This window comes from Lathamus discolor, chromosome 5, assembly GCF_037157495.1.
Source record: "Lathamus discolor isolate bLatDis1 chromosome 5, bLatDis1.hap1, whole genome shotgun sequence".
NCBI classification, from domain to species: domain Eukaryota; kingdom Metazoa; phylum Chordata; class Aves; order Psittaciformes; family Psittacidae; genus Lathamus; species Lathamus discolor.
The window spans coordinates 101,872,383-101,885,559 of NC_088888.1; the positions used below are offsets into that span (position 1 = coordinate 101,872,383).

The window sequence follows — 13,177 nt, forward strand, 5'->3', positions numbered from 1 at the left end:
GATAGCTGAGTTACTTTAACACCAAGAAGCAGACTCACTCCCCCTGCAGTCAGACCAGATCTCTGACACCTGAAGCTAAAATCAGTTCTCAGAGCTCACACCATCTTTGCCCTCTCAAACGCTCAAGAACTCATCTTGGATCAAGTGGTGTAAAGAGAAGCTGTCATCAGGCTGGAGCCTTAACTGTACACCTGTAAAGATGTTTTGTAAGACAATCTGAGGATTTAGGTGCTCAGAACAGACCTCTGGGAACTTAATAACACAGGATTCTTCAGTAACTGACTGGTTCCCACCAGCTCACTACAAATCAGTGACTTCTCAAAGCTGAGCTCCACATTTAGCAGACAAGTCATGTAACAGTATAAAGAATGGCTGGTTTCCTACAGGAAAAACACAAGACCAGATGTATTTCACACAGTGTTATTCACACATTTTCATTTTGATTTTTACAGTATATACATGTGAACATTACATTATTCAATATGAGCCACCTGGAGTCAAACCTAATCAAACTGGTCCATAAACAATCTATATCAAAAAGCAGTACTTGAGCAAAAATTCTAGTGGTTCTACCCAAAGCCTAAAATAGTTGAAAGGAAACCCCGTGCTTTTCATGCTCCTGGATGGAATTTCTGCAAAATGATTTTAGCATGTGGAAGATTATGTTCAAGATACTTAAAGCACTAACGGTGACAGTTACAGGACTGTTTTAAATTCAACCATGGCATGAGTGCTACAGGGACAAAGTACTGGGACATTTTCAGTTTCTGCCTGGACATCCCTGGAAGCCCAACTTACACGTTGATGGGAATGTCGGCTCTCTGTGGATTACAACACCCAGCCTTTGTACACAGAATACAGAGTCACCGAGGAGAATTAACGTGTCCAAGGGAATCGGCTCAGAATCACCTTTTGTGTGATCAGGGGAAAGCTCTGGCTCCAATGACAGAGCTTGTGCCTCTCGAGAGGAATTTTGTAAACTGCCATGCAAAATCTACTTGGCAATTCCAATTGTGCTTACTAAGAATAATTAGGCCCCTCCATGTGGGCACTAAAGGACAGATTCAGAAACTGGAAGCAGGCCAGAACAAACTTTCCCATTTCTCTATTGATGAGTCAAGGCTACAATTAAAAAACGCAGTGCCTCAAATGTATGCTTTAATGCAAGTTATGTAAACCTGGTAAAAGCAGTAATACAACAAGAATTCCTTATACGAGTTTATATCACTACTGTTTTCCTTCCTCATGATCAAACCCTACCCTAACACCTTTTTATTTGATCAATGCTCAAGACATTGTATTAAAACTATCTTGGTTGATCAAAACTTTAGGTTAAACCTTCCAAATGAACGTTTTACACAAAATACTTACTTCAACAACATACAAAGCACTTTCTTTATCTTTCAGAAACTGAATATACAAAGTAAGCTTTTTTTCCAAAATATTTCCATAGGCAAAGGATTAAAAAGGATTTTAATTATACACATATGGTCACAATTCTGCCTTAAAAAGATCATTGGGAAATGTACATAAGGCCGCTTGTAAATGTACATCATCTTTATGTTACTGTTACAATGTCATATGTCCAGAGAAAAAAATTGACAGTATCATACATATTTGCTTTATGATGGGAGAAGGCTATTCAAAAATACAGTACTCTTCTGTACAAAAAAACCATGCCACATTTATTAAGATGGAAGAAGCATTAGTTTCTGTGATAACCAAGTATTTCAGTCAATTTCTTACTATGCTTATTATCCTGACTTAGAATTTGAACAGACTTGGTTTCCCAAAGTGTCCGTATTAACAGAATCAACAGCTATGTTATAAACAAAACATAATGTTCCTGACAAGAGATAAAAAGAAAGCTGGTTCATATTTCTGAAACCATATAAAGATAAAATTTTAAAAAAATCACTCTTGATTTGCTGAAATAAATTTACATTATACAACACTATATGCCAGGGGGGAGAAAAGGGAATGGAGATATGAATATACACTAAAATGCAAATTTTTGTCCCCAAAAGGGGTAAAACAAATTACATTTACAGCATGAAGGTTTACAAATGTACATCTGTACAACCAAGGTAAGCGTCACTACTAAATTAGCAAGGCTTGTAATAAACATCAAAACGAGAGATTTGTTTTCAAACTGTAAACTTACACCAATTAACTACACGTATACAATGCATATATTTATAGGAAGCAAAAAAGCTATCTGAATATTTAATCAATCATGCTTAAATGTTGAGCTATCAAGTTTGCTTTTCAGTGGCCCCTTTTCTCTTCATCAATACCTATCTTGGTTTTGCATCTATGGTGAGAAAGCAAAATAAATGCTCAACACTTTCAAATCCTTACAATTAATTCTATATGCAAAATAAAAAAATACAAATCTCTAGTCTTCCTGCGTTGTAAAACTGACTGTAAAGTTAATCCAGGCTTCACTCCTCTTCCAACAGTGCACTTTGCTGAATGGAAGTACCACCATCATTTTAATCCCTCTACTTCATACAACAATTAAATATGTAAGTATATACAGCACTTTCATTTTTAATACATCGCTAGAGGAAACCTTAGGGCACCATTTCAAAAACACCTGTATCTACAGCAAGTGGTTAAAACGAGTCTTAAAGTTTCCACTGTTTTGTTCATCCCTATTTTAATTTGCTGTGCCCTGTTTATTATTTGTATAGTATGTTGTGAACCACCAAAATACAACTTAACTTTTTGACATGTTAAATAATGTTTATGCAGCTGATCAATTTTAATCTGGTATAAAAGACTTCACACAAAAGGGAAAAAATAAGGATTAATTCTATATACAACTCTATAAACCTGTTGTGCTATGATGCTGGGTAGACCTACCAGATTGCAAGCCAGTGTATTAAAAGAATACTGTACTTTTTCCCTTTAAAAACTATTTCAGTGACTTTACAAGGTAAAAATTTACAAAATATGTGACAGCTATTTTGATACAGTTACATCATATACAGGCATTCTGTGCTTTGCCAGCCATCCAATCTGATAGGTCTCCGGATCAGGGCTGGAGATATTTTTTTCTTCTTTTTTTTTTTTAATAATTCACTCCCCAAAAATATACACAAGAATAAAAATTTTACAAATGGATGAACAAAGTCAATAAATAGATTTAAAAAAATCAGAACATTTATAGTTAAGTTGTATGCTTTGATCATTCACAATTCCATTTTTCTTCCATTTCTTTTCGCCTTTTACAGCATCCCATTTGGTGGTCCACCAATTGGCCCCAGATCAGCACTGTTCTTCAGGTAATACTTTTCCAGCTTGGCCAGAATGTGTTTGCCATAGGTATATTTACGCAGAGTTGTGATGTGGGGTCGAATCTGGAAGAAGAAACATGTTACAGCTTTTTTTTTTTCCTCCCCTCAAAACTTCCATGGAGAAGTTACTACACTTTAAAAATATTATGTAAATAACCAAAAAGGTCTGTAAGCCTGTATTCCTGTATTTCAAACTTTTGGAAGTTTTTGGAAAGATGTCAGTTGGTGACTTTGACTCACCAAACAACTGATGTTCCTGTCACAAGAAAAGGGATGGAGGCCTTTTGTGGGGGTGCCCTCTTGGTGACTGGGGGAAGCAGAGCTCCTACAGGAACATACAGAGGCCTTGGGTTCAACTGCCTTATGGCAATTATGGCAACATCACTTTTGTCCATGTCTGGATATTCTTAAGTAGAAAATGGGCCCATACGTTAGGAAGGGTAGGAATGGATTTATACCAGCAACTGGCAAATGAAAAGAGAAAGCTGTATTTCTTCTGTTAGATTAATAAAGATGACAGATACTACACTTTTAATATTAAAAGTATTTTCACAGAAAAGGTGATACAAAGGAAGGATATGAAATCCAGCTTGTGAAACTCCCCTGTGGATTTCCATGAGCTTAGTGCTCAGATACCCAAATGTATTCTGCTTTATCAAGCTCCACTGAATTTAATGTTTAGATGTGAAGTTCTAGATTACAGAACTAGTAAGTTTTACACCTAGAAGGAAAGGTATTCTAGCAGAAAAATTAGTACAGATAATGTTTTCTGAACCAACACAATTACATACAAATATACCTTGTGCATTATTATCTTCCGCTGAGCTGGTTCAGCCATATCAATCATCTTCTGAACAACATAGTTGGCATACTGGTCCTTCATCATGGTGTATAAGGCACTGTGAGGACCATCATTCTGGCAACAGACCTCATCAATAAGTAAAGCTCGCTCAGCACGAGAAGCGTGAGTCACACATTTTTCTACCACATTGCTGAAAAAGAAGACAAATGCATTCTGTGACTTCAGATGTAACACTCTTAAGTAGCACTTTTAAATTTATCTGAACAGTTCAAGTGAGTTAACAGCACTAAAGAGCATGCTATAAGTGGATCAAGCCCTTGTTTCCAAATCTTAGGTCTGTAACGACTGATGACCTGCTCATGTAAAAAAAAAAAAAAAAAAAAGAGTAATTTCCTGACAGTCTCTTGTGGGAGCTTTTTCCACTGCTCCTACAGTAGATATACCTGACTTCAGGTAGCAGATGTATTCTACTGCATCTGCTCTGGTTGTGGACTCTTTAAAGGCACAACGGAGAAAGCCAGACTTCCTGCTTTTTGAATAAAGGCACTTTTCAGGAGTGTGCCTGTATCAGATACTGCAAGTATTTCTTTTTCTAGAGAAGGTCTCCCCTATGTTTCAGGAGCTGGAAAGGCCATCACTGCTCATCAGACAGCAAAGCGATTCTGGTCCTGTGCTTGTGCTTTAGAAATTACGCGAGTTCCAAGGAGAGGATTCTGAACAGTTCTAATTAGGCAAAGAAAACTAAAATCCAGTTTGCATACGACTGATTTTTTAAAACAACCCCCCCCGTAACATCACAGTGTCTACTTCATGGTGTTGACAAGATGAGTCTCACTAAATCATCCACGATGAATGCTGAGGTGTAGTTTCCTTATCAAGAGACACATATATACGTTTTGGGAAAAAAACCAAACCGCTGCAGGATAAATTTTAAGTTCTGATTTCAGAGTAGTTCAGGACTCCTACAATAGTCTTTAAGACTTCCTAACGCATAAAATCCTTGTCAGGCTGAACTACTACTTTCTAAGGCTATCTTTTTATACTTGTAAATTGCACGGCTGGACTGTTAAGACTTTCCCAGCTTATCCAACAAGCTTATCAAGGAAGTCCCAGCGTACGAAACAAGTTCTAGGAAAGCTTTTCACCTGTCTCTGGGGATCTTCACATGAAGACCTGGAATCCATTCCCTGCACTTGTACAAGGTGAACAAAAACCATCCTATAAATGCATGGAATTTTCTCTGTTTTGCTACAGAACAGCACTTTCCCTTCCCCAAATCTAATATAAAAATACCACTAACATTCATCTCTATAAGAATATGAAATTTCAGGAGGGAAGTTACATGACTGAAAAAAAAACAACCCCTTTTTGTAACACAACAAATCCAACACTACAGCTTTAGAAGTCAGTGAATCTTTAAAATATGAAGGCTGTGCGGTACCTGGCAAATTTGTGCTGACTGAGAGCTAGAACTTTTCCTCTTATTTCTGAAACTATTTTACTCTTGTCTTCAGGACGGCCATGCTCCAGTACGTGTTGAATAACGTAATTTCCGTATTGATCCTGAAAATAAGATTACTTCAATATTCCTTTATGTTCATAACAAGCAAGCCACACATATTTTGTGTATCTATATAAACTTTCAAATTCCTATTTGCACAGATATAAGGAAAAACACAATAATGTCAACATTATAGAAACAAAGTGATGCAAGAAATACTGCATGCATAATTACTTAAATGGACCACAAAATTTATGGTGCCAAATGTAAATAAACTGTAAACTCAGCATTTTGCTGGAGTACCTTTTATCCTCTTACAGAAAGATGTTTTCAAAATTAAGATCATCATTCTTTAGCAGTCATAGTATCTCCCTGAACTTTGGTTACCCAAGAGAGTTATGTTCTAACTAGTCTTGTGTATACAAGAAACCACTGAGAAATAAATTAGACTGAGTATGTGTGGAATTTCCTACTGAACACTGAGTCCCTTCCACTATTTTGATTTGATTCAATATTTAAATCAAATATTTGATGAAATATTTGATTCAATTTCAAAGCCACTTGTAGCACTCATTCTGTTCATCTGAAACCAAGACAAGAAATGATGCTGTATAAAATCTTTTGCCTTCTTTTAGAAAAGATGAACTATTTGTGTAGGAATATGCAACATTTATATTTTTCACAATGTATTTGTGTTTAGACATTATCAGAATTTCTGAAGAACACCTGAATCAAGATAAACTACAAAAAGGCAATCTTTGCAATAAAAAATACACTAGCTCCATGCATTTACAATGTGTATTTGAAGCTACAGTCAAAAGTGTAAGAAAAGGGCTTTTTATATCTTCTTTGCCTCCCAACTTCCAAATTCATTTTCATTAAAACTATAGAAGGAAAGAAAACAAAAAAAAATTAATGTCTACAAAACTCAGAAGAGGCAAATGCATTTAAATTAGTTCTTAAACTAACAAATAGGAATAAATTATGACAACAGCCAGCTCTGAAACACATTAAAAATTAACACAAGCACTAACCTGCACTAGCTGTTCTGTGTGTTGATGCAGTTCTTCTAAGATTGGCAAAGTCTGCTCAGCCGTACAGTGTTCCAGAATACGCTGAATTACTCTACAACCATATGGATGAGTTGAAAGTACAAATACCTTAAAATAGGATAGCAAACTGGAGTTACACCAACTGACGTTTACAGTAATATTACCATGTTCAAAATAGAATTGAACACGCCAAGTACTTCTAGAAAAAAAAGTTTTGCCTGCCAATATCAGAATTCCATCTCCAGTGGAGGTGAGGAAAAAGTGAAAATGCAGGTTTTTGTGTGTCAAGGACTCCAGTAACTATACAACTAAGAACCCAAGTTTTCATTACAGCACATTTAGCTTAAAGGAAACCCAGGAAGTATGACCCTTAGTCAGGCACTGTTCACCTTTCAAGCTTTCCTTTTAACTTCATAGTTATTTTTCAAATTTAAGATTTTTGACATTTATAAAAAGTTCAATTATTATAGCTGATTTTCACCAGTTTCACATTGCAGCACATACAATAGGCTCCTTCTTATAAACTTGTCAAAACATACAGTCAAAATCTTGCTTATTCCTTTTGCTTGCTTCTGCAGAAGCCAGGTTTGTGTTTCAGGGATTAATTCAGAAGATTTATGAGTCAGTACAGGGCAGAAATGAACATGGAATCTTGTCTGATTAGACACTGATCCAAATGATGCAGGAGAGTGAAAGAGATATGTCTCGTTACATTACATGACTGAAATGTGGCATTTCATTGTCATTTGCCACTTCAGACTTGGAGCTGAGGATGGATGTCCAGTAAATAAACAGACACATTTTAGGCAAGGGCTCTATTTACAGTTAAGAAACTGTGTTTCATCTACCCCGTATACACTTTTGATTTAAAAAGACTTGACCTTACAAACCTTGGTAAGCCATTTACTACTACGTACAACAATAAATTCAGGTATTGCTATTGTGCAAAAATGTGAGAGAAGGATATTGTAGATTTTAAGAAATACATTTGGCCATCCATTAAAGTAAAACCTAGTAATACAGCCAAGTTACTAAGAGTTTTACAGTTCTTCTTGAGACTATAAAAGTTTGAGTATTAAAATCTTATTTAGCTGCAGCATATTCTTTAGCCTGCAGCACAATATCAATCTTATTTTAATAACTTGTTATGGAAACAAAACAAAACCCCCAACCTTAAATAAAGTACCACCCTCCTTAACACTAGCCCACATGTAGGTAATACTAGTATATTTCTTCAAAGTTATTTCCTTAATGATAGACGTTAACTGGGAAACACTGAAAGATGGGCTTGCAACAGAAGAAAATGGGAATTTTAATGAAAAATAAATGCTAGCGAGCAGCTGCTTTATTATTACATCAAAAATGATAATGTTGGAAGTTATGAAGGAAATTTGAAATGGCATTATCAGAAGACTCAAACAGAAAGCCTGGCCTTAAGCCAAATACTTTGTATGTATTTATACTGCATCCATTGGATGTATTTATAATAAACCTAAACAGGTTTTCTAGAGCCTTGTCTCCAAGAGATTCATCTTTTACGGCGTTAAATGTCTCTGACAGCTTTTCCATTTTATTATCCCTTTTTCATCCTACTTAAAACAAGCTGACTGCAAAGCTTCAAACACTATCTTGTATATGCAAATGATGGAGAAAGATCTGCAAATCAAAGCAACCCTACAGAAGAGGAAACGAACTGTTGACACTACCTGTCCTTTAAATGCGTCAATGATGAACTGGAGCGACTGGGGTTGAACACACTCAATACATTTTTGTACAACATGGTTTCCATTTTGATCTTTCACACATTTCAGAACATGACCATCCAGCTCTTTCACCATTTCATTCTGAAAAAAAACCCCAAACATACAAAACCTCAAAAAAAAAAACAAACCCAAAATTATCCTTGTCTTTACAATATTTTTCCCCTCCTCAAAGTAATATTCCATTTTCTCCTAACTGTCCAATCTTCACATTCACTCGTGGTTTACTTGTGTACCTCATTAAACAACTATTTTAGCTCCCAGGGCATTTTATAATGTTGATCATTCCCTTCAATTTAAGCAAGTAAAGAGACAGACACAATAAAAAAAAAACAAAATTGAAAAAAAGTATAACTCTAACTTACAATTACCTGCTGGTCAGGCGAGATTGACTCAAGTGCTTTCTGAATAACACGACAACCATACATCTGCAGGGCTAATGGCAGAACATGACCACGTATGCGCGTTGCTAGGGCTAGCTTCTGATCCAGGCTTCCGAACTACAAGAAAACAAATATGCTGTTAACAAATGAAGACACATTGCAGCATGCTGGAATCTACATGTCAGAGGAAGTACTTTCATGATGTATTTTTTACTGTGCACCTTGAATGATTTTTCCCTTTGTATTTCTGGTGGGTATATTTATCACAGGATCTTTTATTTTCTAAATGCAACATTTTGTAATGTTCCGAATTCCAGTCACATACCTGCTATTAAATGCATGGCCTTGAAAGACAAGAGAAGAAATTGAAGTAGTTTACATTTGTCTGTTGGTAGGAATGTTTGAGTGCAATAACCCATTTATTTAGACAAATTATACCAGGCAAATTAATTACGGATTACTGTAACATATTAAATCAGATTTTCTTTGGTATCTCAAATTTGTTCTGGTCAGTGTTATCTTACATCTTGCACGCTGTAACAGGAAGGGGTGGGGGAGAAGATTTCAACCCTTGAAATAGCATCTTGGTAACTTCATGTGGATTGAAGATCACTCTCACCATTGGCACTTTGGTAAATCTAGAAGTACTTGGGGTTTCCAGAGCAAAATCACAGTGTTTTTGTGTTTTGTGCTAGATTAAGGGTATAATTCAACCGATGTTTTTCAGCAGTAGCTAATTCCTGCCCATATTATTCCTTCCACAGTCTACTACAACCTTCTGTGCTGCTCCACATTGAGCAGAGTAGAACCCAGTCAAGCTTCATAACAGCACACATAACCCTGTTCCCAGATCCCCACACAAGCTCCTGAGTTAGCACAATACAAGTGACCACACTGAAGTGACCAGTGGGGTGGCACCAGTAGTATTTATGCAACACTGCTGAGAACTGCCAAACCCCATACACATAGTCACCTGAGGCTGAAGAAAGTGCAACCAACTTCATTTTCCTACTTTAATAATGAACTAAGGCCCTTACTACAACTAATGCCTAGTGCACAGTTTTCTTGAGAACTCTTCTGCAGAATTAAGATGAAAACCATCCAACCTAACATTATGGAAAAAATCAGCAACTGATGACCGCTGGGCAAGATCAAGAACTACATGCCATACATCAGACACGCTTTTCAGATGTTTTGAGTTGTAAAAAAGCATACAAAAATGTGAACACAATTTCATACATTACATACTTAAAAACTACATTCCTGTTTACAGCAACCACTTTCATAGAATCATGTCTCAGTTTTCACAAGCAGATACCCCATGACACACAGATTCTATAGAATGGTTTGGGTTGGAAGGGACCTCAAAGGGACATCTTCCTCTACACCAGGTTGTTCCAAGTCCCATCCAACCTGGCCTTGAACACTGACTGGGATGGGGCAGCCACAGCTCCCCTGGGCAACCTGTGCCAGTGTCTCAGCACCCTCATACTAAATAATTTCTTCCCAATACCTAATCTAAATGTACCCTCTTTCAGTTTAAAGCCATTACACCTTGTCCTATCAATACCTGATCTTATAAATCCCTCTAGGGCTCTCCAGGCCAGTTTAGGTACTGTAAGGGATGTTTTCCAGCGTCACCTTCTATCCACCTAGACTGATACGGTCCTTGATTTAAAGTACAGTACGCTAGAGATTTTTCTTACATATAATTTTTACCGGAACACAGGTATTGCTTTTTCTTCTAGATCAAATCTTGTAACTTTCTGATAAGGCTTTGTCTTTTTTAACCCCGTATTTTTTAACAAAAACAAAAGCTGTTTCAAGTACTAGTTCTAGTAATACTGGATATATCTTAACATCCCTTCCTCAAAATCCTTCCACCTCAATACATTTTATGAGTTTCTTCATAGACAGGTCTGGATGAAGTTCACACAGCTATTTATGTGGGTGCAACAGTATTTTCCAGGCCCACTTTTACCAGTAAAAGTATCCTTCGAATCTTTATGTTCCACATCATCTGCTGAAAGCCTCTGTAAATTATGCTAAAAGACTTGCAAAGCCTCAGTGTGCAGCCTGTGCATTCACCAACGTTCACCAATATATACACCACCAGTGTGAAGAGAAACTGTGCCTGTTATGAGAAGGAAGTAGGGGATAGAAAACAGAAAACACGTGTGCAGTGTTACATACTGGGGTTCTGTGGTAAAAGTTCAGTGGAATTCTGCTGTGATGTTAAGAAAAAAAGTTAAATTTAATCAGATTTTAAAAGCATTTAATTCTAATTTCTGTTCTTACACTTAGTTTATGCTTACCTCAAAGAACTTCTGTATTACATAGTTTCCAAACACATCAGTCATCAATTGATATGCTGCTTGCAGGATCTCATTAAATACCATCTGGCGCTCAGCTGGAGTAGCTCGCTCCAGCTTTTGTTGTATAAATCTAAGTGCAAAAAAAGGTCCATTATGCTTTACATAAACAACAGGAAAAACTCCCAAATGCTGTTTCAATGAGACACCTCAAAATTCTAAAGTAAGTATTCAACATTTATAAAGCTTATTAAAATGAAAGTAGTGCCTCTGCATATAAAAGGAGACATTTTAGTTAAAACTTTCATTTGAGAAGGATTACAGATTAAAAGAGTAACAATAACTTAGTACCTGATGAGGTATTGCTGAAAAATGGTTTTACATTTCAGATGCCAGCTATTTTGTTTTCTTAATCAATGCCTTTTTGATACCTAAATACTAGAGTTTACAAGTCTAGTTATGAGGCTATTTCTACACTGAGAAGTTCTACAAGCAGCTAAACTTTTCTAACTACTTTTATAATGAGCTTTCTTGGAGAAGAAAAAGGTCAGTGTAAGAGCATGTGGCCCAATTAACTGCATGCTTTTTATGAAGATGACTAGCAGCTAATTCAAACATTTGATGTTAATATGACAATATCAAAGCAGTAAAATGTTATTAAGTTACTGACTACAATAATTACCTAGAACCATGCTGGTCTTGGGAAAACTCAACAATATGTCCAATAAGGTCTCTTAGTTGAAGATTAGGGAAACGATTGTTTCTGAAATCTTCCAGCAACCGACTACGTCCAGAAGGCATAATATCAGACCTACTGTAACGAAGGCGTGAAGGAGGGAAGAGCTGACTGGTGGAGCTAAAGAGACTGGAGGTACTTGCTGCACTGCGATACTTTGCTTCAGCTCCAGGTGCTGCAGAAATATAGCGACCACTACCATTTGTCAGTCCTCCTACAAGGAAGCAGTTCTGTCAGTAAAAGCCGTAAGGAAAATAAGCAACAGCAAAACATTAAGTGTACTAGAACTATGGATACACCCTGGAGCCAAAGAAAACAACAGCATTGCCTTGTTATTTGTATTTACCTCATTATGGATGGAGGAGTTAAGATAGCTTTATCTTTCAATACATAAAACCATCCTCCTCATTTTTATTTTACGTGAAGGGCATCAGGAAAAGATATGTCATTAGAAGAATATAATAAAGCAGGTAAAGTGAGCACCCAGACTTACAGAAACTTTAGAACTGGGTGGGCCTTAGCTCAGTGGGCAGATTTCCACTTCACAAGTGGTACTGACTTAGACCCTTGTTAGTAGTCTCAAAGTTAGCCAATTGTTTCAAATAGACCATGAAATCTGAACTACCCTTCAGTCCCTACTGAGGTACCTTCCCAACTTACAGTGTGAAAGGGCATTTTTTGGGAGGCACACATGGTGCCTCTTGTCATGCTGTACCTGTTCTGCAGGATATCTGATGACTTCAGCATGCTAGGCTTTTAATCTGGTGCCTCTTGTAAGCACCAAGTAGGTCAAATTTCAAACCAGGTAACTAAGAATGCTCTACTTAATTCTAAAACAACCAAAGATATATAAAACTGAAGTTCCTTTTAGAAACACAAAATCCTTTCCTTGCTGCAAAACCAGTCATCACTCTCACACACTTCATCTGTCCTTACTTTCTAAAAACGGAATTGCTTATATTTAGGTCCTACTCCTTTCTCCTAGCAATTCTACCCACAGCTATCATCATCTCAGTCCTGTAGATTTCTCCTCATGTACTGTTTCCTAATCAGTTGATATCACTCTGAACTCCTCCAGTAGGCCTCCCTCTCCACTGTACAACAGGCAGCAATTATCCTAAGCAGCATGCAAACAAAGCATCTATACTATACTACAAGCGGAAATATTCAAAAACAATTCCCGCCTAGAAACCTCAACTCTACTTTTAGAAAAACCACAGACTGAAAATCAACACCCTAAAATTATCGAGTATGAATTGAAAAAGGAAAGCATTTGCAGTTTCCCTATCTAGAAAGTGACAGTAACCGAAAGCCCTTCCAAAATCCAGA

The 13,177-nt window shown here is 36.8% G+C and overlaps 1 protein-coding gene across 9 annotated transcripts in view; it reads right to left on the reverse strand.

Annotated features, from left to right (window-relative positions):
* Positions 1-404: 404 nt before the first annotated feature.
* Positions 405-13,177, reverse strand: part of PUM2 (pumilio RNA binding family member 2) — an 84,324-nt gene continuing 71,551 nt past the window's right edge. For 6 of the 9 annotated variants that reach the window (XM_065681706.1, XM_065681705.1, XM_065681707.1 and 3 more), the window contains 8 exons: positions 11,795-12,062; positions 11,116-11,245; positions 8,783-8,917; positions 8,364-8,501; positions 6,640-6,765; positions 5,546-5,667; positions 4,102-4,294; positions 405-3,365 (listed from right to left, as the gene is read on the reverse strand). In XM_065681706.1, coding sequence (XP_065537778.1) covers positions 3,234-3,365; positions 4,102-4,294; positions 5,546-5,667; positions 6,640-6,765; positions 8,364-8,501; positions 8,783-8,917; positions 11,116-11,245; positions 11,795-12,062 — 1,244 coding nt within the window. In that variant the 3' untranslated portion in view covers positions 405-3,233. The remainder of the gene's footprint in view (positions 3,366-4,101; positions 4,295-5,545; positions 5,668-6,639; positions 6,766-8,363; positions 8,502-8,782; positions 8,918-11,115; positions 11,246-11,794; positions 12,063-13,177) is intronic. The other 3 variants (XM_065681703.1, XM_065681709.1, XM_065681702.1) reach the window with 1 other exon arrangement.